This window comes from Poeciliopsis prolifica, unplaced genomic scaffold (assembly GCF_027474105.1).
Source record: "Poeciliopsis prolifica strain line A6 unplaced genomic scaffold, Auburn_PproV2 SCAFFOLD056, whole genome shotgun sequence".
Classification (NCBI taxonomy): domain Eukaryota; kingdom Metazoa; phylum Chordata; class Actinopteri; order Cyprinodontiformes; family Poeciliidae; genus Poeciliopsis; species Poeciliopsis prolifica.
In genome coordinates, this window is record NW_026562431.1 from 440,861 (window position 1) to 468,017 (window position 27,157).

General features: G+C 39.0%; 1 protein-coding gene across 4 annotated transcripts in view; it reads left to right on the top strand.

Moving 5' to 3' along the window:
• LOC129379223 (diacylglycerol kinase beta) overlaps nt 1–27,157 on the top strand; it is a 108,877-nt gene that overhangs the window by 31,400 nt on the left and 50,320 nt on the right. For 3 of the 4 annotated variants that reach the window (XM_055059894.1, XM_055059895.1, XM_055059893.1), the window contains exons 2-16: nt 1,972–2,432; nt 5,142–5,218; nt 10,038–10,058; nt 10,439–10,589; nt 14,670–14,870; nt 15,373–15,510; nt 17,033–17,082; nt 17,397–17,471; nt 18,129–18,248; nt 18,582–18,699; nt 19,105–19,193; nt 19,615–19,731; nt 21,971–22,069; nt 23,716–23,844; nt 23,922–23,995. In XM_055059894.1, coding sequence (XP_054915869.1) covers nt 2,366–2,432; nt 5,142–5,218; nt 10,038–10,058; nt 10,439–10,589; nt 14,670–14,870; nt 15,373–15,510; nt 17,033–17,082; nt 17,397–17,471; nt 18,129–18,248; nt 18,582–18,699; nt 19,105–19,193; nt 19,615–19,731; nt 21,971–22,069; nt 23,716–23,844; nt 23,922–23,995 — 1,526 coding nt within the window. In that variant the 5' untranslated portion in view covers nt 1,972–2,365. The remainder of the gene's footprint in view (nt 1–1,971; nt 2,433–5,141; nt 5,219–10,037; nt 10,059–10,438; nt 10,590–14,669; nt 14,871–15,372; nt 15,511–17,032; nt 17,083–17,396; nt 17,472–18,128; nt 18,249–18,581; nt 18,700–19,104; nt 19,194–19,614; nt 19,732–21,970; nt 22,070–23,715; nt 23,845–23,921; nt 23,996–27,157) is intronic. The other variant, XM_055059896.1, reaches the window with a different exon arrangement.

The following is a 27,157-nucleotide window of genomic DNA, read 5'->3' on the forward strand; positions in this document are numbered from 1 at the left end:
TACTTTGGCAGCGGTCGAAACTCCTCCTATTTCCAATTAAGAGAGAAAACACCGGGCCCAGATGGGTCAGGGCGCCGAGCTCCATCCCATCAGCCATCTTCTCTCTGGGAACCTGCTGCTCTCACAGGAGGCTGATGGCTTTGGACGTCAGCTCCTTCTATTAATTTGCAGATATTTTTGACTTGCCTCCTCGGTATAAACCGAGGAGGAATTGACACTAGTGACAAATCTCTTCTATTAACTTCCCAGTAAATGACTCCTGTGAGGCTAATGTGTGTGCAACCAGTAAGATTGCACAATAATGCCTTGATTTTTCTCCCACTTTTACATGTTCTTAGAAGCAGCCCTGGTTATTTGTCTCCAATAGTTTTGTCTCTCACATTTAAATTCCTCTTTTTTCTCTGTTTTGACAATAATTTGACTGTATTTTGGTTGTAATTATCCTTATTTCTGCTCTATATTTTTGAAAGCTGCACTGCTGAAAAATTGGAGCAGCTGTTTTCTTATTACTTAATCAGTTAATAAAAAATGAAAAAAAGGAAACTTAAAATTAAAAATAAACATAACAGAGACACAGAGAACCTAACAAAATCAATGCTAATTTTTTTTTTTATGTCCACATAGGAGACAAAGGCAACCTCAGTCAGATTTTTTTCTTTTGCCAACATGCAACAAATATCCGACTTTTTCTTGTCAGTCTGAATGTGCAAGCTTTTCACCCCACTCAAAAAATCAAATTTAAGGTCGTTTTAAATATGATCTTAAATCTGACATGGTATCCTATCCGACCCAGTCCCACCGCTCCTGGTTCTGCTCAGACAGACGTATCTACAGAAGCTGCAGTCAATGTTCTATAAACAACTGTTACTGTTAGTTATGTCGTCTTTGATTTTTATTCTTACTTTGTGATCCATAAACGGTGGCCATGATTCTTGCTTCTGTAAACAGAGTGCTGATGTACGACGTCTGTGTTCTTCCTCTGCACCTCCGGGTCGCTTTGGGCTCGTCAACCTGCTTGGGTCTGATTGTGGCCGCAGTTACCGTGTCAGCTTTGTCTTGTTCAAGTGTACTAACATATTTGCTTTGGAAACTAGACGAAAATACTTGGTAAGATTTTGTGTTTGTGTTGTGAACATACGTGTGAACATGCCCGGTGTGTCAAAAAATGCTTTTCACTTCTTCATATTTAAAGCCAAATAAAACACATTTTTCAATATCATAACAAACATGACAGAAACAAGAAAGTGAGAGCAAGTGAAGCATTCATGCAAAAAGCACTTTTTTTATTTTGACACATTGCTACATGTCCAGTGCTCTAGGAGTCACAACCCCAATTATTATAATTCATATCTAGGATGTGTGACGCACCTGTAAGGAGACGCCAAATAGCTCTCAATGAACAAATGACAGGCAGCCTGACAGCATCAAAGAGATGCAAAGTGGGATGCAAAACAACAAAACAACCACAGGAAGATGTATAACAATGAAAATTAGATAAGAAGTGACTAAAATAGGACAGAGCTGTAATAAAAAGATTCAAACATACCACAAAGATGAAAATCTCACTATTTATGCAAATACAAAACCACCAACTAAAGCAAGCAGAAAAACCGAGACTGTCTGCGGTTACAGTGTGCTGAGTAGGTAGACTTTTACATCTTTGTCTACCATATGTCATGTGCATACAACAATGTACGCTTGTTAACGCTGTTATCAGTGTCCATCTGGAAATATGAGATATGTGGAAATAAGTTAGATACTATGCTTCATTGTTTGGTCTTTTGCTGTTCTTCTGTTTTTAGATCCTGTCTTCAGTCTGTTTTCCTCACTTCATAGTCCATATCTGTCTGAACTGGGATCAACTTTTTACAGTCTTCTTCTGTTTTTGTCTTTTTCCTGTTACCTTTTCTAAAATATGAGTAGTCTTTACTAAGGAGTGTTTTCTTCATTCTTTTGTGGCCCCTGCTCCAGGTCAGCCCTGCTGGGAAACGTTTATCCTCTGACTGATGAGGAGTAATTACACACCGATGAATCTGTGGACTTGCACCTGACCAGACTTTATTGTTCCTGTTGTGCCACAAGGAACCAGAAGCCAACATATTTTTTTTCTACTTTTTTGGTGTTTTTTACATTTTGGTAATCGATGCCAACCTAAAAGGATTGACCTTCAGCTTCAACCCCCATCTGTTTATATGACCTATTGTGAACTGTAAAACGGCACGGATGATATCAGAGAACTTCTCATTTGTCTTTTTACCCAACGCGATACGAGGATAACCATCACTCCTCCGCCACCAATCCAACACACACAGAGGGACTGGTGGCACTTGGTGTAGAGACCCTTAAAGAACTGCTTTCAGGAAGCATGGGAGAAATGAGCTGGGTGTGTCTGAGCCCGGCAGAGTTCAACCAGCTGCAGAAGTACAGCGAGTGTAAGTCTCAGTCTGCATTTGATTCATAATGGCACATATTTTTCAGCTTAAAGCTGCAGTATGTCACTTTTATAAGAAAGATACATATTTGTTAAAAGTGTCGGGCTGCACAGTTGCCGCAGTTACCTTAGCTGTTTCTGGTTAGCGCTCCCAATGCTAACCAGATTCTTTTATAACCTCACTGTGGTTGGTTGTCTTTGGTCAGGAGTGGTGTGTTTCTTCAGTCAGAGAGGAAATAGATATCTTTTCACAGATTACCTGTCTCATATTGTCACAACACGGTGACAGTTTTAACTTATAGATTGAGACATATATTTTTTATAAAAGTTACATACTGCAGCTTTAAAGGGATTTTTCTTCCTTTATTACACTGACATTGATCATTTTTAAAATTTAATGTATGTAATCTTATCATCTGTTCTAATGTTCGTTTCCCCACATAAGTGAAACGTGAAGAGATTATGATGCAGAACAGATTTATGATTGAATAGTTTGTTTTTACAGTTCACTTGTTATAGCAGCTGATCTGCAAGAGTGAGAAACCCATCAGTTTAAACCCATCAGTTTATTATTATTATTAGTACTACTTCTTTGTTGTATCACGTGTCATGACATGTCCACTTTTGTTTATGCACTTAATAATTAGTTTGAATTGATGCTCAGCCCTGAAAGTTAGCGCACTGTAGATAAAAAAAAAAAGAGAAAAAAAAAACATTATTTCTTTCCTTCACTAATCCTAGATTGTCTGATTGGATGTGATGTCTGCACCTATGTTGACATATGAATTAAGCCCTTTCAGGTTTTGATTACATCCAGGTATTTTGAATTGGAGCGTGCTTCAGGACACCGCTCATCAGCCTGCTGGATGAGTTTGTGGCTTTCTCTGTCTATGCTGTCTGCAACATTTGTTAGTCAAAGCAGCATCAGTCCACATGCTGCTGTTGGATGATAGACGGAGTCACGCAAGCGTCCTACTCAAGAAATACATTGTTGTGCACAAATGATAGTTTTACAGACTCTACAGAACACAAATGTTGGATTAGATCAGATGCATTGGACAAGTATTCATACAGGTTGAACTTTCCACATCTTGTCCAGTTACAACCAGAATTGTCAGGGTGTTTTATTAGAATTTTTATGTGACAGACCAGCAAAAATTTCAGCACAACAGTGCTGTAATTGCTGAAACAAAATGTGATGAAAAAAATGATGCTTACATTTGTAATTAAAAATCTGAAAAGTGTAAAAGGGCTGTCACAAAAAAATCTGATGATATCTGAACAGAACAGCTTCTACCACCTCTGATGTCTTATGACTTTTTGTTAACAATGGCTTTCTTCCGGCCATTGTTTATTTTCTAGTTTCTGATGGAAATCAGTTTTGTTGTATTTTATTTTATAAGCTGCAGAAAGTAACTTCTGTTTTTACATATTTGTTAAAACTGTCTCCTTGTGATGACAGAGATAATTTGGGGAAAAATTGAGCTCTTCTGCCTTCTCCCAGTGGTAACTGCAGAAATACACCGATAAGTTAAAAACAACCAGTCATAGCCAGGAGGAGGATCTTAGTCCTGTCTATCAGCTTGTGTATGCACAACTCACTCACTCTCCCTTGCTAAGACTAGTTAGCAGACCCACTGAGGATGGCAGATTAACAGCTTCATGGTACGGTAAATGGTTTCTCCGTGTACCATTATTGACAACATTCAGACCCTCCTGGCTTTGATCGGCTGTTTTTGACTGCAGAATTCAGTGGTAGCCCCGGGAGAATCTGTAAAAGGCTTATTTTTGTCACAGATTATCTGTCTCATATCATACTGTAGTAATATATCAACATTTTAGTAATTATGTAAAAGAAAAAAATAAACTTTCTTTGAAATGTACTTATTGCAGCCAGAATAAATGGAATGGAATAAATGTGCATATTATACTGTCACAGATTTGCGAATGGGTTTTTGTCTACATTATTATTATTAATTCCAGCTTCAAATCTCCCTGGCTGTTTTACTGAAAAAGAAAACAGCAACAAAAAAACCCATATCATTTCACAAGTACGTCTGCCTGAATGCTTTAGCAAAGCCTGAAAATGAAGCATCAAGACCATTGCATGTATAAAAACTAGAAAATGTTGTTCGAATGAAGGAAGGAATGAATTAGACCACAGAGACAGCAGAGTCCAAATATCCTGATCTGGTAACATATCTTTCTATCTCAGATTTTTGAAAATGCTAAGCAGCTGAATGAGGAGAGGAGAGCATGGCTCTTCTGATGTTCCATGTTTTAGATTTCAGTCACCCTGGTAGTGGCAGAAATGGCTTTCAGCGTGTAAAATGACAGTCAACTAGTTAAGATACTGAGCTAGTTCTGGTTGGTTCTAATGGTTGATGTGGATAATGATCTGTTTGTACTCTGTAATTGACACATGATCATAGGAGGAGATCATTATGGTAAATGTTCTGGACAGACGCTGTGTGTGTTTGTGTGTGTGACTGTAGGATTAGCATATAAAAGTGAGGGACACAATGTCCCCTCTGGCTAACCAGGGGGTGACTCAGCAGTTTGCCTCATCTGATGTTCCTGTTTATCAGGGGACTCATTAAAGAGGATGCATCTTTACTCACTTTTATTCAGAAACCTCTCTGATTGAGATGATAAGCACTCCTCTGCCGTGAAGAGAAAAATAATAGTTTCTCTCTGTTTTCATCCTCAGACTCTACAAAGAAGCTGAAGGATGTTCTGGAGGAGTTCCATGCAGGAGGAGTTCTTTCCAAATACAATCCAGCAAAGGTGAACAACTTGTTAGTTCATTTTTTCATTCTAACACATAAAAAAAGCCATTTTACTGTAGAAGATGCACTTTGTTAAAATACTCAGTCATCATCCTATTTTCGATTGAAGACAACAGAAGCAACTGTTGATGTCAGCAGATCAGTGCTGAGCTGGACTCCATCTGGAAATCATACTGAGGAAAAAATATTGTCTCATTATTGTCTTATTATTTTAGTCTTTCAATTTATAAGACGCAAGTCTTATCCTGTGCAGTATGTGCATACGCCTGGAAATATGGTGACCTACTGGTGACTCAAGCCAAAGCAATCCTCAAATTATATTTCCTTTGATCTGTTGACCTCTGACCCACTCCAATGCATTAGTCTCACAGGTAAAAGCTGCTTGACTTGACAAATACTGGACGAACTTCCGGTCTGCAGCTCCAGGCCTCGAGGACCGGACTCCTGAAAGTTTTTGATTTGAGTGTTTTGGAGCAGGAAAGCATCCAAAAGTTTCAGGAAACCGGCCTTGGAGGACTGGGGTGTAAAAATGTCCCTTCTAACATCTGTTTTTACTTTTTTGTCCCACTTCCATGTCTCAGATCAAGCATATGTTATATACTAATGTTAGTTTTATTTATTTATGAATTAACATTGATTTATCTATACATTTTCTTCAGCTACACAAGCCTTAGAATTGGCACTAGTCAGCTTTAAACGGTTTATTAAGCCTTTTCTAAGGCTGTGGAAGTCCAGCAAACCTCACTAACTGGGAGTAACTGGAATACAAAAACTTCTCAGAGAGCGCATCATCCAGCAAGTCAGATCAGCACCTAAAGGATGAACTTGTCTAAGTTAAAGTCAGGGTTCAATATTTAACAGTAAGACAGAGAAACTAGGCAAAATGGCTTCCATGAGAGAGTTCCAGGGCAAAACCACTGATGATCAATCATACTGAAGTACTCTGGGACAATATTCTGTCTGGAGAGACAAAACAAGAGTGTTTTGGAAGGCAAACTAGCACATCATTTTAAAAAAGAACAGAAGAAACAAAAGAAAAAAAGAACAGTATAAATTTGCGGTAGTAGAGAGAGGGCTGCCTTGCTGTTTCAGGGCCTGGGAGACCTGAAACAGCAAGGATGACAAATTTTGCCATTTACCAGATGATTCTGCAGGGATCCACCATCAGTTCACCATTTTAAGCTCGAGTACAGGTGTGGAAGCAGGAAAATGATCCAAAGCACACCAGCACATCCACCTCTGAATACTCAAAAAAATAGAAGGAAAATTTTACATTATCCTGATGAAAATATTATTAGTTGAAAAGATCAGTAGTTGAAAGGACTAATGTTTTAAAAATTATTTTCATCCAACAAGTGAACTATTTTTTAAATATCGCCCACTTCAATGTCAAAGAAACTCAACAAAGTACTGGATCACTTCCTGTGAAAAATAAAAACATCAGAACGTTATATGCCACAACAGAGCAAGCTTGCTTTTCCAAATGTTGAAAAGCATCTTCGCTAAAATGAATTATCTAAATTAAATTCTAAGAAAAGTGAAAATACAAACTGGGTTGAAAATGAGCAAGTACTCACAGAACCTCTCCTAAGAAAGGGTTTTGTATCCCAAACAGGAGAAAAAATCCACAAAACCCACAATTACTTTTCATCAGAGATAGTTGGAGTGTGCATCAAGTCACAGCCAACCTTACCAAAGTCACCCCTTTGGAGTAATAAGTTAGTGAAAGTGGGGAGAAAGACTTTATACTCCACAATATACATTTATTGGATGATGAAAAAATGAGTCAAACTTGTTGATAAACGAGGAACATGTGGTTACAAATGTGTCCCATATACAAACGCAGTGGACAATAGTTCAATTAAGAGGAAACTTTCATGGGGAGGTAGACATGACACATAGCTGGACCAGGTTGGTACCTGCAATGTAGCATGCACCTTTCTGCCAGAATATTAAAATCAATATTAAGAAAGAAAAAAAGAAAGACGGAAAGAAACCTACTTGAAATAAAATTTTAAGGCCAATTGCCATGATTTGGCATAACCTCAAACAAACCTTTTCATGCAGCAGAACTGAGATAATTTAGCAAAAAGTGTTGAACCAAAATTTCTCCACACTTGCTGCGTTTCCATTACAAGTGTGTGAAAATCTTTGTCTATAGTTTGTTAATGTTAAAGAAACACAATTTTACAATTCCGATGTTTAAATAAGACAATAAGACATGATGTTAAAATCACACTTGATATAAGCATGTTCACATGATAAGTCATTCAAAATTACAGCAGCAACAGATATAAACAGTTACATGGCATATATTCATAATTCAGCTGTGGTGCTCGTGCTCATTCGCAGTCAGCTAATCAGTGGAGACATCGGCGTCTTATTCAGGTGTTATAGCAACAAGCCCCTCCTACTTGGGAGCAGCTATGTATGTGGTGTTTTGGGGAAATTGTAGTTTGTGATTTTACAGACGAGTTAGGGATGGCACACGACTGTGATGCTGTCAGAGCTCTGGTCCGTAGAGCCAATAAAAAATTTCAATATAAACCTTTCATTGAAAAATGTGACTTTTTTTAAAATTGGTATGTTTCCATCAAGCATTTTTTTTCTGCTCAGAATTTCAACTGGTACAGTAAAATACTCATTTCTAATTGGTGCAAATGCTTGATGACCCACGGTAAGTTTAGGGCATGATTACTTTTTCTCTTACGGCACAGTTGATCTGCATTAACATTCAAACCATTAGAAATGAAATAATCATTCAACAATGCATAAACATGGCAGAGGCCTTCGAACTGCTCCCGTTGACTTTTTCACACTAAAAAGGTCTGTGCATCTGTGCCAAAATGAAACAGATTAAATGAAGCATGTAAATGTGTCGTAGCGACCCCCTGGGAAATATTTACATACTGGCAGTCATGGGTAAAAGTCCACTCACACGGATAAGGTTAGACCCAGACATAAACACATTTTCCAGAGGGACTACATTTTCACAATTACATCTGGGTACACTTAGATTCTAAGACATCTAAGGTAGTTGTGAATATGTGCGTGTGTGCATGTGTGTTGGGGTGTGTGTGTTTGCGGTGGCATGTTGGAGTTATTTCTCTGAACCCACAGTGCTTCTTCATGATGGACAGCACATTACTGCCTCCTGGTTTGCTTGACCAAATAAGGAGAAAGCAGAGATATGAATAACGGCTGGCAGAGCTCTGCAGCTCATGGGGTCAGGTCAGAGGGAGGAGCATCATCACTACTGTGTGTCCTTCTGTGACGGGTGTCACTTACAGCTCATCGTAACTTGTTATGAAATAGAGATTTAAGTAGACACATGTAAAATTAAAGCAAGAAGTAAACGTGAGGGTTACTCAGTCAGCATGTCATGTTTCACTGAAATCATGGGAAAGAATCAATGCAAATGATCTATTCATCACCAAGTTCTGAAATCATTTTAATTTAACCTGAAATATAGAAAACCCACAACAGATTCCACTATATACAAGTGGAATCCACACACAGTTCCCCTGATGAACAACAGGGAAACAGTGTGAGGGGGAAAATTAAGTACACCCCATGGCTGATTGTGGAACCATATTTAAGGGGCATTTCCAACTTTTTGCAAGTTCATTTAACTCCCACTGGAGTTCTGGGGTCAAACTGAGATCTGGACTGGTGTGTTTGGGACCATTTTTCTGTTCATGACAGGATTTAGCCACACTTCTAACTTAGGCTGTACGATATGTCTGTAAAACTAGTCACGATATGAGTGTTTTGATATCAATAATTACTCATCATTGATAATTATTCAGCTATTTGTTTTAAAAATATGAAATACCAAACAGCAAAACTAGTGACATGATTTATCCACAGTATTCACTGCACACTATAGTTTATCTTTTAACAGTCAAGATGGCCTTCCATATTGCACCACTGTACAGACATTTTTGTGTAAAGAAAACAAACTTAAGTTTATCTTTAGTTTTGTTGTCAGAACATTCCCTAAATGTTTCTCAACACTTTAGATTAATATATGCCTTGCTTCCTTCTATCGTTGCAGCACATATATTAATATATTTCTATATTTACCAAAACTCTCTCAAATTCTTGATATTTAGCTCTCGAACTAAGAAAACAATGTCTATTTGTCTTAGATATTAAAAGTACAGCATCACAACAAGAAAACAGTTGTAGTTTCAATTCATGCTTTGCTGGTCATGATTTATGTGGCTCTAACATTTTTTGTAGCCTAGACAATGAGAACATCACCATGACTACACACACCATCACCACCACACACACCATCACCAAATGGAAACTCATAGACAGTTGTGTGGTGCCAGGATCAACTGGTTATCCATCTACCTGAGAGGTCCATGTCAATTTGGAAATTACCTCTTTTCATATTTCTCAATCTTGGTTACACGTATCTACATTTAGATAGATATGTAAAATCTAAAAACTCAATTTAGAAATCTAAAAACCTTCCACTTTAATACCAAATATGGTCCAGTGTTATCCCAAACGTCTTATGTTAACATAAGCTTTGTTATGTTTTTCCAACCATAAAAGCTGACTGTTCTTTCTTATTTCCCATATTGCAGTGAATGTTTCACCCAGAAGCAGCCAGAGCCATTCTAGATAGAAAGGAAGTGGCATGAAGCTGCGCTGTGTTTTTAGTGTAATGTGTGATGGCCTTTCCTGCATGCTCAGCACCACATGCATCTTCACTAAAACTGTCCACACACACCAAGTCGCTAACTCCCTTCTCTTGTTCTACCACTCCTCCCTCCCTCCTGCTGCTCTCCACTGCTAAACAGATGCAAGATGTTCTGAACCAAGTAAGCCCAGTGCTCTTTGCATGCCGTGTGTTGTCTTTGTGGGCAGTCTGCATGAGCATCCTGTCTACTAACATGACCTAATCCTGTCTTACCCACCAGCCCCTGCCACAGGGCAGGGCATTCGTTGGGTTTGGTGCTATTGTCCAAATGCCCCTGGACAGGAGGTCGTTCTGCATCTCAACTCAAATGGCATTTTGCTGTCTGTTATTTATTTTTTGTTATTTTGTTTGTTTGTTTGTTTTTTCACAGTAATAATCTTGAATCATGCTTTTACCTCATCAAGGTTTTACCTCATCAACTTCATGTGAAATCTGTGGTGTGAGCTTCATCCATGAGATTCTGCCAAGAATTCAGCTAATGTCTGCTCCTTCTCTGTTCAGCCCATTGACTATGAGGGCTTCCAGCTCTTCATGGACACCTACCTGGAGCACAAACTTCCAGAGGAACTGTGTCAGCATCTGTTCACCTCCTTCAAGAGCAAGACGGGGCGCTGCTCTCCGGACCAGCCTCAGGCGGGAACCAGCTTTTTGGGTACTCTGATGTTTATGTAGCTGTAAGGTCCAACCACTAGAAACCAGCTTGATACTGTGTCTGTGCTGTGTTTGTGTACACTTCTTGGGAAACCATGAGAAGATCTGTCAGGACTTTTTTTAACCCTGTCCTGTCCAGCAGTGTAACAATTAGAGTTGTTGTCTGAGTGCCAAGGAGAAACTCAACAGATTAACTTTCAGCAGTGGAGCATTACAACTTCTAATAAAACTCCACTTGAGATCTATTGATATCTGTTGAGATATATCTGTCCATTTCAATACATAGAATAGCATTTTTAATCTTTTTTCAGACTGATATATATCAATGATATGGTTTCTCATTTTAAAAAGCAACATCTGGTATTGCTTTTTAAGAACTTATGGCCTACTTCTTGCAGTCCCATTAACAGATGTGTTCTGTTTATGGGATTTTTGTGATTTTACAGTTCTGACAGTAATCAGGGGAAGTGAATCTAGAGGAATTGATCCAAAGACATGTGATTAATCACAGGAGGTTAATACAAGGGACACAATCATATTTTTACACCATCTGGTTGTTGATGGCTGACTTCCTTTGGATAACATGTAAAAATGAACTGTATTTTGCAATTGCGCACATCGTGTTTACCTTTTAAAACTTCTGATGTTCTGAAGTTTCGGTACCCAAATTATTTATTTTACAGGAAGTGTTTTCAGTTCTTGGCTTAAGGTTTCACCTCTCCACATTGGTAACTAGTTGTATGTCTGAGGTAAAGCATTGAGACTTTGTTTCCACTAAAATAACCTCTGGAGCTATTAGTGTTGAGTAAGCAGTATTATTCCTTCCTGTTTGGGAAGAGAGCCAAATGAAGTCCTAATAAATTTCTAGTTCAGCATGTGGACTCAGAATTGGGGCTGCCAAAGAGAGCGAGATTCCTCCTAACCTGATGAGTTCAATTTATCCCCAAAAGCTCTTCTTCTTCCCCAGGCACGAGACCACACAGCATGTCTTTAGATTATATTTTGTCGTCAGAACTAGTGAACACTGAATCTGCATGTCAACTTCATTTGCAAATTAGTCTATCTTACTTCTAGTCACTGGGCTTACCTTCACCTCATAGCTATCCAAATAAATGCATATGTGCTATTTTAAACCCCTTACAGTTTTTCACATCTTGTAACATTAAAACAAAAATCAATATACGTTGTTAGGATTTAATATGATTGATAAAGTAGTGTATATTGGGGAAGTGGAAGGAACATGACATGGTTTCATGAAAGGAAGTGGAAGGAAAAGGAATCTCTTCTGCATCGTTTTTTTTTTTTTTTTTTTAAAAAGCTCGTCTTAAAACCCGTCTTAAAACTCATCTTAAAACCCATCTATTTTACTTGGCTTTCAACTCCAGCGAGATCTAGATTTACATTGTATGTTTGTTTGTTTTAAACTATAAGAGTTTTTATTTGTTTTTAATCTATTTTATGTACAGCACTTTGTATCAGCTGTTGTTGTTTTAAAGTGCTTTATAAATAAATTTGGTATGGTATGGTATGGTTAACATTTTTATGCTCACAGCATGATGCTTCCACCACCTCTTTCACCATGGAGACCATGATCTTCTGCCTTATGTCTGATATTAATTCCTCCCAGCCACAGTATCTGCCACATAGATTAGCTTATTGGCTGATTAGCTTAGCTGAATGGCCATATCATGATAGTTCCCATTTGTACTATCATCTTTCAACATCTGGTTGTTGATCACCTGGATTTAGTTTCATGATTTCAATTTGCACAATTATGTGATCAATAGAAATGCAGCTGATGTGATATTTTCCTTCCATTTCCATAGCTATGCCTTAAAACCCATGACGTTTGTGGTTGTGACAAGACAAAATGTGGAAAAGCTCAGATACTTTTGAAAGGCACTATGGATGAGCAGTGACCCATGTCTGTGGGTTTTATCACCAAAAACGGATTAGTCACGGGCTCTGCAGTGACCGGGGCACAAGTACATATGAGGACAGACATCTCAGTGCTCTGTGTGAACCGTCTGGCTCCGCGTTTCCACATGGGTGCTGCGTGGGCCCGAGCTCCAGTCTGCTGCTTCCTGCAGAGTGGCTGAGGGCACAGATGGACTGCTGAATTAGAAACTAGTTCTGTTCAGAAAATGTTTTGAAAAGTGAGAAACGTGGCACTCATCATCCCTGTGTTCGGGTGGTACATAGGGTTGTATGTGAAGTCTCCAGCATAAAATCTGAAGATCCAAATTTAGCTTGAATACTTTCATGTTTTCCCAGGAGGGCCAGATTACAGGGAAGTCATTTCTTTTTTTTTTTTTTTTTTGTTCAGTAAGTTTTCTGAACATCGTGCAGCAGCAGCAAACTGTTCTAATCTCTGCCTTTACATGAAGCTTTCATTTGGTGCGCGCTGTGATTTGGAACTAAAAGTGTCCATGTACACCATGTTAGGAAACGACTGACCAAATTTTTGTTGATTAAAATAATTTTTTCAGATCAAAACAAAGAAATAAGGAACTCAAAGTATATATTATCACTAAAATAAGTTGTTGTTTTGGTAAAAATGATTTTTTTGGGGGGAAGAGAGGGAATCACCACTTATTTATTTTTAAAAGCTGTCTTAGCTCAAAAGAACTCACTTTTGTCAGAAAAAAAATAATCTTTTTAGGTCATTGTTTTGGCTCTGAATGCCCTTTCACCTCTGAGCTGCTGTAGGAGCAGAAGGCTCTCCGATCCTTCAGAGGAAGTCATGTGAACATGGCGTCAGAGCTGACTGACCGTTCACACTGCTTCTAGGCTCATGAACGGAATCTAGAAACTGACTTCACCAGGTTTCTGTTGCTTCACTATGGTTTATTGTTCAGGCTCTCAAAGGAAGGCACCTCAATGCTGACACCTGCTGGTGATCTTATAGATGCATATTTTCCTTTTTATGTACAATTAGTTCCAAATCACATAAAAAAAAGAATGGACAAGTTTTCACATTACTTTTCTTATCTTATTTTTCCTAATATGGAAACATTTTTCTATATTGCTGGTTTTTCTGTTTATATTTTTGTTCTGTTGAACTCCTGAGCAAGAGCTCAGTGTGTCTTTTTAATTACCTTCTCATTGCCCTTTTAGATCCATTATAATGGATCTAAAAGGATCATAAAAAAACATCTAATGACATTCTTTTTAATATCAATCTTTGAGGCAGCTGAGCAGCCCTTAAAAAAAAAAACAGTCCAAAATGGGGCTTTTATTTTGGTGAGCTCAGCCCAGCCTTTTTGAAAGCCCTGCACTCTTTCTTGGCTGCTGGTTACATCTGCTGCTGTTTTTTTTTTTCTTTCCTTGAATCAATGACTGACCACAGATGCCTGTTCCATTGATGCAGGCATCTCTATTCAGACTGAAGTGGCCTGTGCCCCCATCACAGGTACCACAACAGGCCACTGGCTTGTGTCTCCATGGTGACACTAGCTTACCAGGAGAATCCTGCTGGCTCCCTTGGTGGTTGTGTGTTCTTGTTGTGTAATGCAGTAACCCAAGAGCATTTTCTATTACTGAAGTTAATGACAGAAATGTTCCTGAAGTAGTTTTCTTTAGGACAGAAACATTGAAGCATTTTGTTTGAATCAGTAGTGAAATCTATAAAAAGAGATCATGAACATTTTTGACATTTTGGCAACAATATCTCCACTGATGGGTTCCACCTGAGGAAGGGGTCACAGCCCATGTGCAAATTGCTTGTGAAAGGAAAGGAACAATACTTTGAGAAATCAAACGGCAGAGTATGCAGAATTGGAGAGGAGTAGGAGAAAATATAGTAGAGGAAGGAAAAGTGGTCCATCATTATATCCAAAGAAATTTGTTGTAACAATGTGAAGGAATGAATCCTTTTGCAAGGCAGTACATTCTGTCTGTGGATTACAGGGTGGCAGTGTAACAGTGATGCTGTGTAGGTGCTCTGGTCATAATTCAGTATCTTACCTGCTATTCATCCAAAATTAGGAAAATGTAATTTTCCTAACTGCTGTTGTAAAATTTAATGTTAGCTTTTACTCCTCGGAGCTAACCTCTTATATATTTACTGTTATGGGATCAGGGATGAACGGGAAGAGCATCCTGTCTGCGATGGGCCTACTCACTTCGGACCACTCCACGACGCAGATTGCAGCGGGCTCTGGAACCACGACGCTCTCCTTACCAGAGGGGTCCCTTCAATCACCTTCAGTCGCTTCCAGCAACGCTCTGACCCCCAATGCTGGTTCTTCCAGAACTGCTGTATCCCCAAAACTCCAGTCAGGTGAGCTTGAATACAAGGTGCTTCCTTTAGACTCAAAATGTAGCATCAAACAGCGATGACTTCCATCGCTGCGTCCGCAGCTTTACATTGACATAAAGTTGCGGATGACGACAAAAGTCTTTGCAAGAATAATTTCATAAACAATAAGAAGTTACAACTTCTTAACATCATAAAATGGCAGCTGACTAACATGACCTGTTGCATTTAGCAGCAGCCAGTCTTCCTCCATCCTCTCACACAAAGCCGTATTGTAGTGCGGCCTCTCTGCCCCTTCCAGTCCTGTGGATAATGTCTTGTCGGCCCACTCTCCAAAGCTCTGTTTCTTCTCTATGCTATGTAGAGCTCACACCTCTCTGAAGCTGTCACACTAATGCCCGAATGTGTAATTTACTGCTGCTCTCACTCTACGCGCCTCATTAATTGAAGCAGAGGGGCCGCATTGTAGCGAAGACAGTGATAGATGCCACGAGTAGCTTTGAAGGTTTGTGTTGTGCGTCAACAGAGAAGAGCAACTCTGAGAAGCAAGTTTCCCTGCAGAAGAGCCCGTCGCCTCAGACGTCCCCTCAGGTGGTCTTTCTTAAGGACATCGTCTGCTACCTTTCACTATTGGAAAGGGGGACGCCAGAGGACAAGCTGGAGTGTAAGTGGCAGTTTTCTTCCTATATCAAATACACCCACAAAATTCTGTTCCATGCAGAGAACACTGTCCTATCACTGATTCTGTTGACCTTGCAGTCATACACTCCAGCTCATAAAAAGTAGCCCAGGGTCCCAGTTTTGGAGAGGGCCCAAAGATTTTCCTTTTCTTTCAATTTGGAAAAAATGTTTTGTGCATCTTATCTTTTATGTAAAACTCATACGACCTAAATCATGTGAATTGTAATATTTTAGTATTTCTGTCAATGCCCAATAAAGTGGACAGATGATTATTAAATAGAGGATATATTAAACGTACAATAAGTCAAGTGTAATCATGTTTATTTGTAAGGTACTGTTCAGCAACAAGGCAGTTCAAAGAAGCTAAGACACAAAAATACAAAGTCATGAAAAACACCATAGAGTCAACAATTGGGAAAACCAGTTTTATTAAATTAATAAAATACAGCACCAGCACTAATTGGTCTTCAGGATTTTGTACCATATATAAAATATTTAAAACAAGGCACCATTTCTTTTTTAAAAAGGCTCCCAATGACATACAATGCAAAGCAAATACGTTACTGTAAAACACATAATTCATTACTTTTGTCCCACTTTCTTGCTAGGAGAAAAAGGCTGTTAAACATTTTAACCTGCAAGAAACGGCTGAACTATTTCCAGTTTCAAATAATCAGATATCAAGATTTGATGAGTGACATCATCAAAATCAACAATTCACATTAAATATGTTGGTCAATGTTTCATTTATTATGGTTGAAAAGCAGCTCTAAACAGCTGGGTGTTAGTCTAAGTTTAAAGGAACTCAATGTTTCGGCTGTTTTGCAATTTTCTGAAATGTGTTCCAGATTTGTGGTACATAGAAGCTGAATGCCGCGACTTCATGTCGCTCTGGTTCTGGTTCTGGTTCTGGTTCTGGTTCTGGTTCTGGAGCACCTTAGTGAATTCACAGCACAGACAACAAGAGCAGATTTGTCTTCACATGTGTTTGATTGTATCTATTTGTATTATCAACAATATTTAGGCTTTTTGTTAATACTATTATGATTCTAAGTTTGTCAGTCATAATACTAGTTTCTCTCTACAAAAATAAAGATGGATTTGTTTGAAAATAGTGCAGTCAAACCAACAGAAATCGGATGGACAGACAGACAGATGGTAGATCTACATTCAAGCAGCAAACTTTGATTTTTTTTTGTCCACTGTTTGGGTGTTTGTGGGCTTCATGCGAGGCATTAATAACAAATTTTTCAGTATAATTAGATGTATGAACCTCATCTCCTTCCTCCCTAGAGCCCCGGCTAACGCCTTCCTCATGGGGCCGATCGCTGACATGCTTAAGCCCTCCTGAACCCGACTAACTTCTGTCTGAGGGCGTGTGACGGGGCTAATCTCTGTGCTCTGGTCCCTGGGACCTGCTGGAGAAGCGCCACTCTCCACATCTTCAGAGTCCAAAGGAGAAAGCTCCAGTTTCTAATGGGGTCTCTGTTCTTGTTTTCTTCCAGTCATGTTCCGACTGTACGACACAGACGGCAATGGCCTCCTGGACAGCTCAGTGAGTGGATAATCTTCACTGTCCTTCTGTTCTGTTTGTTGTGTATGTGTGTGTGCGTGCGTCTGTGTGTCTGCCCCGAGCACCCTGCAGCTCCAGGAATAGAAACCTGAACACCATGTGAACTCTGAATGTTTACATAAGAGCTTTCTTAATGGATCTGGCTGGTTTAATGCGAGCCGCTTGCTGAAGCGATCACATAAACGGAGGAAAATGTTGCGCCCTGCTGTAAAATGATCCCAGCGGTGGCAGCGTCTGCATTGACGCATGGAGACAAAGGTGAAGGTGCAGGTTTTCATGTGTTTTTGTTTGTCCAGGAGCTGGATCACATCATCAATCAGATGGTCCATGTGGCCGAGTATCTGGAGTGGGATTCAACAGAGCTGCGGCCGGTCAGTAAACACACACCTCACTGCAGCAGGACCAGGCTCTGTCTGTTTCTGAATACCAGTAGAAGCATCAGTTGATGCTTGACAAGAAGGTAATGGCCCACATGAGCCTTATGATAGACAGTGTAAAAACATATTGTTTATAAAGTTAGCTACTCCAGCTTTAGGAATAGAACGGTTTTCCCTTCTCCTTTCACAACACCCAGACTCTGTCAGATTGGATAGAAAACATTTGTGACTATCAGTTTTTACGTCTTGTCTTGTCTGGACTTTGTCTAGGCTGCTCTAACACATGAGTATTTTTGGATTCAAACCTTTGTAGCTCTGGCAGTATGCCCTGATGGAAGATTCATCTCCACACCAGCCTCAGGTTTTTTGCAGCTTCTGTTAGATTTTCCTCCAGTGTTGCCCCCTCAGTCCCATTCATCCCCATCAAATCCCATCAGCCTCACCATATTCCAGCATTCGGGGATCATAATGCTTCACTGTAAATCCTAACATTGGATTTAATTGAAAAAGATGAGTGAATACAACTTGACTTCGGTCAAGGTTTTGCTAACATTAATTTAAACTAACTCCAGAGAATTTTCGGGTGCATTAGGCAATTACAAAGTTGACTTTAACCAATTAAAATAAGTGGATTTATGTTGCTTGTTTCAGATACTGAAGGAGATGATGGAGGAGATCGACCTTAACCGAGACGGGACGGTCACACTGGAGGAGTGGATTAGAGGAGGCCTCACTACCATCCCTTTACTGGTCCTGTTGGGCATGGACGCGGTACATTTTACTGTCCCATTGTCATATTGTTTTATGTCCCAAAAAGACATAAAACAATATGACATTTACAACAGATTTATCTCCATTGTCAGCCATTTGCCATCTGGAATGTAAAACTTCTAAAATGACTCAACATTTTTATTAGTTTATTAATTTTATTAGTGTCAACTCTTCCAGATTTTTGCTCCGTTACATGAGAAGAAAATGTTAAAGTGATACCTTGCATCCTGTTGGTTTTGGAGTCTCTGTTCAACTTGACCAGATGTTACATGATAGTGTTGAATGCCTGGAGAAGGAGCTGAAATGATTATGTGTTCTCTTGTGATATGGCAGAATGTGCAGGAGGACGGGCAGCATGTTTGGCGTCTCAAGCACTTCAACAAACCAGCCTTCTGTAACTACTGCCAGGCCATGCTGCTGGGCGTCCGCAAGCAGGGCCTCTGCTGCTCCAGTGAGCCTCCTCTCTCCCCGTCACTGACCGTCTGCATCTCCCGCTGCCTCTTATCTTCTTCCACTTTTTATCTCCTCCTCCATCTTTATCTCCTTCACTTCCTGCAGCCAGCATAATTCGAAGTATTTTATGCTTTGTGCCTAAATGCTTTTGACTCACTGTTGCTTTCAATTATGCATCCTTGCAACCATCACTAGAGGAGGATCAGCAATGTGATTATGTGTATTTCCATTATTGAGTTTCCCAGGCAGTGCCCCTAGGGCCTATGAATGCATGCACTCACTTACTGTTTGAACTGATTGCTAATGTGGTCAGCTGTAAATTGAATTACCTCCCAGCCATGTTGGATCTGCGTTTGTGAAGAACAATCCCTGGTTAATTCAGCGGCTTCCTGTCGTCCTGCAGCATGCAAATACACGGTGCACGAACGCTGTGTGTCCAAAGACATCGCCGCCTGCATCAGCACCTACGCCAAGTCCCGCAAGCACACCAATGTAAGTGCAAACACAACGTGAGAACAAGTTTGTTCTGATGGTTCAAGAACCATAAACTGACCTGCTTTTCAAGGTCCTGGGTCTCAGATGTTTCTGAATCACTGTTACATTAAGTTCAACAGCGCTGCTGTTGGTTAAGTTCAACAGCGCTGCTGTTGGTTGTGGTTGATCGCAAAGTCTGGCTACAGATTAACTAAAATTGGTTTGGGATCCTCTATGTAACAAAACACTGATTATAGTATTATTTTGCCAGGTTTATTGACAGGACCAATGGGATTTATTGAAACTGTATAATATCAACTCAATTTCCATTCGTAAAATTGATTGATGCCATATGGCTCCAAAATGCAGTGAGTCCTGAAACCATAAAATTTGCGATAAAGAAATTAGTTGAAATGTGACTGTCTCTGCTCTCCTCCAGGTTATGCATCATGTTTGGATAGAAGGGAACTCTCCGTTGAAGTGCGAGCGCTGTTACAGGAGCATCAAGTGCTACCAGAGCCTGACGGGCCTGCACTGTGTCTGGTGTCAAGCCACGGTGAGTCTCCCACCATGTTGCACTTTAAGAGCCAGTTGCCACATTCTACTTTAACACAGGCGGAATTAGATAAAAAGGAGAATGACCAATGCCACCCAGAGGCATATAGGCGCAACTCAGAGAAATTTGTGAAAATGTTGAAGTGTAATAAACATTAAAGGCATTTGTGTAATATCCAAAGCAAAACTGCTTATTTAGAGAACAGAAAATTAGTTATCCACCTTTAACAATGCCATGCTACCACCCCCCAAAAAAAACTGCCTTACATGAGCCAAGAAAAGTAAAACAACAAATGAGGAAAATTGATTACATTGCAGTGGAAACGTAAGGCTTGAAACACAGGTGATTTTTTTATTATGTTGTTATTAATCAAAGATGGCTCTAAACAAATGTGGTTTTTAGTCTGCAATTAGAGGAACACCGTGTTTCAGCAGTTTTGCAGTTTTCTGGAAGTTTGTTTCAGATTAGAAGAGCGCAAAAACTGAACAATGTTTCTCCATATTTGGTTCTGGGAATCCAGAGCAGACCAAACAGTCTGAAGACTGATACAACGACAAGAGAAGACCCAGAGGCACACACAGGACAGTCTAAACTTTGACGAGGTCACTCTAACATATGAATATGCCTTGATCTCATGGTTCTTATAGCAAGTATTATTACACCAACTACAGTCATTTGTATTTCTTTCATAAGAAATACAGAGTACTTCTTTTGAAATACTGTATGCAGTATATACAGAAATACTGTATATTTATTTCTTATTTCTTAAGTAGTACAACAGGTACTGGTCATTTTCAGTTTATGTCAGGGAAAAAAAATATATACAATACATTACAGACCAAAAGTTTGGACACAACCTTCTCATTTAATGGGTTTTATTTATTTTCATGACTATTTATAAGGCTAGAAAGCCCACTTATTAACCTGACAGGGCACACCTGTGAAGTGAAAACCATTTCAGGTGACGACCTCTTGAAGCTCATAAAGAGAATGCAGAGTGTGTGCAAAGCAGCAATCACAGCAAAAGGTTGCTACTTTGAAGAAACTACAATGTAAGGTGTATTTTCAGTTGTTCCACACTTTTTTTTTTTGGTATATATTTCCACACGTGTTAATTCATAGTTTGATGCCTTCAGTATGAATCTACAATGTCAAGTCATGAAAATAAAGGAAACTCATTGAATGAAAAGGTGTGTCCAAACTTTTGGTCTGTACTGTATATATTTATATATTGTTTGCTGTCAGTAAGGATACATTTTTAGTCAAAAACACAAAATGTAATTGATAAAATTTTGCACATCACATTTTTATACTCCACTTCAATTAAAAAAAAACTATGAGGAAAAAATCGCAAACCATGACTTTTTAATCTAAGAATCTGTTTGTGTATTTAACATGATAATTTAAAAAAATGGAGAGAATTCCTTATGGTCAAACTTTGGAGATGCCTGGGTCTCCATAGTTTTTGCAGATTCTTCTTCTGTGTGCCTTATATGGTTTGTAGCAGACTGTAAGCAGCGTTACTTCTGGCGTTCAGCTTAGTCATCTTTCCAATTCAAATTTAAACTTGTTGGTTTCATGAGGAAAACTTCACTGATGTTTTTCAATGATGATTTTCGGTACCAATATTACCTAATAATTAAAATGAAGATAATGATGAGTTCTTAACTTGTACTGGCAGAGTATTCTTAGCTCATTTGTGCATTAATTACACTATAAAACTGCTGAAGAGAATTTAGTGCTGAGACAAGAGTCCACTTGGTTCCAGCACAGGACAGAGGCTCCACCATGACGTACAGCTGGATGATGTAACAGTGGCAATAAATTCTGAAGAGCTCAGTTTATGAGATATTTTCAGAAATGGAGACAGGATAGGGTCATACCAGAGTCATTGAGCTCATCGTCATGTTCAGCAAATAAATCTACTTTGTTTTGTTATGTTTAAAACAAACATAAGAGCTAAAGGTGATCTTTATTTTGATCTCTACCTGTGTTTCATATGTGTCATTGCGTCCTGGTTCCACTAGGTGACACTGTTGTCTGTGATGTGATGTAAAAGTTTAGCCCAAGCAAACAAAACACCTGCTCCTGCTTCAGCACGGTGCGTTTTCATCCGCCCTCCGTGGCCGATAAACCAAGCAGCCATGCTGTCACTCTGACTGACTGAATGACTTAACACAGAGTGTCAGATGGAAGACGCCTACAGTCCTTATGGTTCTCCTTCTCCTGCCCACTGCAGTACCACAACAAGTGTGCGTCCTGTGTGAAGCCTGAATGTGATGGAGGAAGCCTGAAGGACCACACCCTGCTGCCGTCATACATCTGTCCTGTGGTGCTGGTGAGAACCGTTCCGCTGTATATCATGAAAGGAGGACTAAAAAAACTTTAATCAATCAATCAAATTTTATTTGTACAGCACATTTCAGCAACAAGGCATTTCAAAGTGCTTTACATCATAAACACAAAAACACAAAGTCATGCAACATAGAATAAACAATACATTGTTACATATTACATTTCAAATACAATTCTAAACAAGTGTGTTTTTAGTTGAGATTTAAAGAAAGTCAGGGTTTCCGCTGTTTTACAGTTTTGTGGAAATTTGTTCCAAATTTTTAGTGCATAGATGCTGAAAGCTGCTTCTCCTCCTTTGGTTCTGGTTCTGGAGATGCAGAGCAGACCAGAACCAGAAGACCTGAGAGGTCGGGAAGGTTGATACAACAACAGCAGATCTTTTAATGTATTGTGGTGCTAAACTGTTGAGTGATTTATAAACTATCAACAGTATTTTAAAATCTATTCTTTGAGCTACAGGGAGCCAGTGTAGGGACTTTAAAACTGGTGTTATGTGCTCTATCTTCCTGGTTTTAGTGAGAACGCGAGCAGCAGCATTCTGGATCAGCTGCAGCTGTTTGATTGATTTGGTTATTTGATAAAATATGAACATGTGTTTGTCAGGGGCAGATTCTGATTTCCTCATGTTAAAATTTTTAAAAAAAATCTGAACTCAAGTCCAGCAGTCTAAAACAAAAAGCAAAATCAAAACATAACAATAAAAACTCGTAGAAACAGCCACAAATAATGTGACCATTTCATATTCTCTCCAGCAGGAGTGCTGTAAAACAAAATTTGCAATCTTGTTCTGTGGTGACTAATTCACCATTCAGGTCATGTTGTTTATCAAAAAGCATCAATAACAGAGAACAAATGGGGGACAAATAGGAAATACTCAGAGTGCAAAATTCAGACCATAAACTGAAGAAAAAGATCTGAGCCCCAACTTAAAAAAACAGGTCAATTTGTTACATAAAATCAAGTTAGTCAGATAAAATTTACATTTATATTTTTTACATTTGTTGAACATGACAACTTATGACAACTGAGCGTATATTTACTTGGATAAACTTGGTTTGATCACTTGTTACAATTTAACTTAATTGACTTTTTTTTTTAAAGTTTGAACCTCCTGGTTTCTTTTTTCAGTGTAGAAAAAACAGGAGTGTGAGGAGACGCTCCAAACTCCTGCAGGACTTTCTTCCCAGTATAACTCTGACTTGGTTAAAAATCAAATCAGTCAAAGCTTAAGCAAAATGCAATTAGTCAGAGCAAATTAGAGTATTTCTTTAAAGTTGGTTCAAAAAACAGTTTTTTCAGTTCAGAGTGTCTAACTGTGCCAGTCCGCTCAGCGGTGAGTGTTCAAAGTAAACGCCTCAGCAGCATTAAACAGCTGCAGCCATCACAACTTTCCTCTAACCTCTCAGGATGGAACTTGTGACCACCTGCCTTTCATTTCACGCAGGCTGTTGGCTCTATATCTGGACTCTGCTGTCAAACCTCCTCCATCCCCTCCAACAATGACACATTGATTATATGCATGCTGTTTATCTCATCATTGGAGATTTCATGCCTTAAATCAAGACTCGGGCACCTGCTGACCCATTTAATATTTCCTCCTCAGTCCATCAGCTCTTCTGTTCTCCACAGGATCGTCATTCCACGGCAAAGCCCGTGGAGGGCACGTCCACTCCCAACACCAGCCCCGATGACGCCAGGTCCCTCGTGTCTACAGGAGGCACATTTAAGTTCCCTCCTGGAGACAGACAGGCACTGCAGGTACTCATCTTCACACTGGTGTGCAGCGGTTGGCAGGTAGCAGGTTAAACAGCAGAGTGTGTGTTTCCTGCTTGCAGATCACCCCTCTCCCAGGAACACACCCCCTTCTGGTCCTGGTCAATCCTAAGAGTGGAGGGAGGCAGGGGGAGCGGTGAGTTTGACATCATCACCGGTGGCCATGTTTCCAAATCTCACATGTCAGTTTATTGGTGACCGCTGGCACAGTGCATATATAAAGTATTCAACCCCTTCACCACAAAAACACAAAATTTTATCAGGTCATCTTTGACTAGTTTCTAGTACAACTGTCTTATTACATTTGAAATAAGACCAAACTAATAGTTTAAAGCCAATAATTCCTTAATATGGATGAACATGTCTTGTAATAGGTTCAGTAATCTGCCAGGGAAACAAATGCTTTGTTTTCCATGTTGTAAATAAAATGATCTGCAAAGTGAACTAATACTTTTTATCTATATTAAGGAATTATTGGCTTCAAACTATGTCCTATATATTTCTGAACAGTTCATTGTCAGTTAGTTTTGCTATATTCAAAGTGTACTTAGAAATTTGCACTAGAAACTAGATCATAAATACTTGGTAAGTTTTAGTGTTGGATGCTTTTCCATTTCTGCTACTACTATTACAAATAAATTATAATCAACAAAATTTGGTTAATTTGACAAAAAACAAATTGTCCTGTAACAAATACTAACAAAAAGGACATTAATAAATAATATATTTATAATCATAAATTTTTATAAATACATTTAAATAAATTTAAAATAAATTTTATTAAAAACCTAATTACACCAAATAATGACAATAAAATAAAAATATGTACCATAAATAAATGACAAAAGCTCCTAACAAATCCACTTGTTGAACTTGGTTTTTGTGGAATTGACACTGTGTTTTTATATACAGTGAGATCAGATTAAGGTAGAACATGACAATACATTTTAACACGTGAAATATGCAGAACGTCAGAGGCAGCACACGTCCTGGCAGAGAGAGGTCAGCTAATGCTTACTGTTTCAAGGAAAGTGTGACTAATTGGTTACAAAAATTTGATGAGATTGAAGTTTTGAACATCCGTTAGTTGGATTGCGTGTGTGTGCGAGTGTGTGTGTTCCTTGTGGAGGAGGGACTTGTGCAGGCCCAGTGGCATGGGTGGGGCACTGGGGGGGCGTTGCCGTGCCCACCACCCCCTGGACTGGAAGCTTTATTTTAATTGTTTATTTTTATCTCAGAGTGAGCAACTTTCTATTCTTCCTATCTCAATTTGATACAGTAGCAACTCCCTCATTTCCGGTATCTGTGCCCTCTGTTCCTCGCACATTTTTCAGCCATTACAACTATTCAATCCATTATTAACATGTCATAATGAGCCATCTTGAAACGCAACATGAACATGAGGGTTTTACCTGTGTGGCTATGAGAAGGAGAGCAACTTATGTTTTTAAAAAGTATTTTCAGAGGTGAAAACAAGCCCAGCTGATGTTTCACTTTAACATTTAAAAAAATGATCTAACAGGTTTTATGTTAGACCTTCCAGCTACTATTAGCTGTTTTGTTCCACTTGCTGAGTTGGCCATTGCTTGTGCCTCAGATGGATTGATGTCAGTGTGTTTTGGTCCACAAAGGTCGTGAACCAGTGAGCGACAAGGTCACATCAAAAGGTTTTCCTCCCAGACCGCGTCGCAGCTGCTCCTTCCTGCTGCGGCTCCGAATGCTGACATTTAAAGGTGGAGTGGTGGAAATAAAGTCTTTTATTCTTGCCTCATTTGCCACATAGCTCCCAGCAATCATGACCAATCAGAACCTGCTGCTTTTATTTCAAGCAGGCGTGTTGCCCCAGCAACACACTTTTTCTTACTGTACAATGAGAAAGTCAATTATTCTTTATCAATAGCCAAATAAGAGTAAAAGAAATTTACCAGGACTACAGTTGTTCTATTTTTATCTGTGAAATTTTCATGACATTTAAATAAGTGCTTGCCCTTTAGGGGAAAAAAAAATTGACAGCAAATCTCAGAAAAAAAAAAAAGAAAAGAAAATTACCGAGCAACACACTGAATCATTTGTTAGGTGGAGGAGACCATAATAAATTACAGCAGTTTTAGTCGTAATACTTTTCCTGGAAGAAAACCTGTCAGAGGCTGCAGAATACCTGAGAAAGGGGTCAAAGTTCACCTTCCAACACCCGAATGAATGGCATCTAATTAATGAACTGACATTAATTACAGTCCAGTGCAGTAATGCATCAGGAGTTATAAATGTGTGGCATATTGTACAACCTGCTGGGCTGGTGAAGGAGGAATGCTTCATTTATCTGGAGTGAAACAAGGAAAAACAAATTTCGTTCGGAAGCACAAGACTTCCAAACGAAGTTTGTGTTTCGGTTTGGTCAAAAGAGACTAAAGTTACTTTCTGAATCTGTAGGATAATTAAATTAATCAACATGTCACTAAGTTAAAGAGACAGATAAATTACTCTTATTATTTTTAACTTCTCCCCCATTCACTCTTTTTCTTCTTTTTCTTCTCTCTGTACACAACTTCTCTGACTTTCTTTTTTTTTTACATACAACTATTTGTATAGTTGTATACAATTTTTTTTACATACAACTACTTGTATGTAAAAAAAAAAAAGAATGTCAGAGAAGTTGTGTAATTATGCACCATGTATAGGACGCTAATAAGTTTGTGTAATCTATCGATAAACAAATAAGAAAAGAGACCATAGTTGAGATGTTCAGCCATAATGCAGACTAGTATGTGGAGGGGGGAGAAGGTGTGTGGGCTGTGAAAAAAAAAAAAAAACTATGTTCATTAACATCAATGAACTGAACCAAAGACTAATAAAGTGACTGATAAACTGATCAAAAAGCTGTTGAATCACAGGATGGGCTTAGCTTGAAGCCTCTCTGTCCACCCTGCCTGCACCCAGACTGCAGAGGGGGGAAGAGTTCTCACTGACTCAAGTGAGAGTGGGACAACTTCAATGTACTTTTCCTCAAATGAAAATAAAAAATAGTTGTTCAAGAAGTTATTCAGGAAAGAGGTAAAAAGTATTTTGTATAATGGCTACTTAACTGATGAGTAACTGAAGATGTCATCAAATGGAGAAAAGTATACTTTTGTGCACAAATTTTGTTATTTTAGGGACTGTTGTTGAAATAATCTATACATAAAGTAACAGTAAAATAAATTCAGGGAGAAAAACTTTCCAAATCCTGTCTTTTTTCTAAATAGAACCTGTGAAACTGACAGTATTCCTCAGGTGATGTGTGTGTAGGAACAGAGCAGTT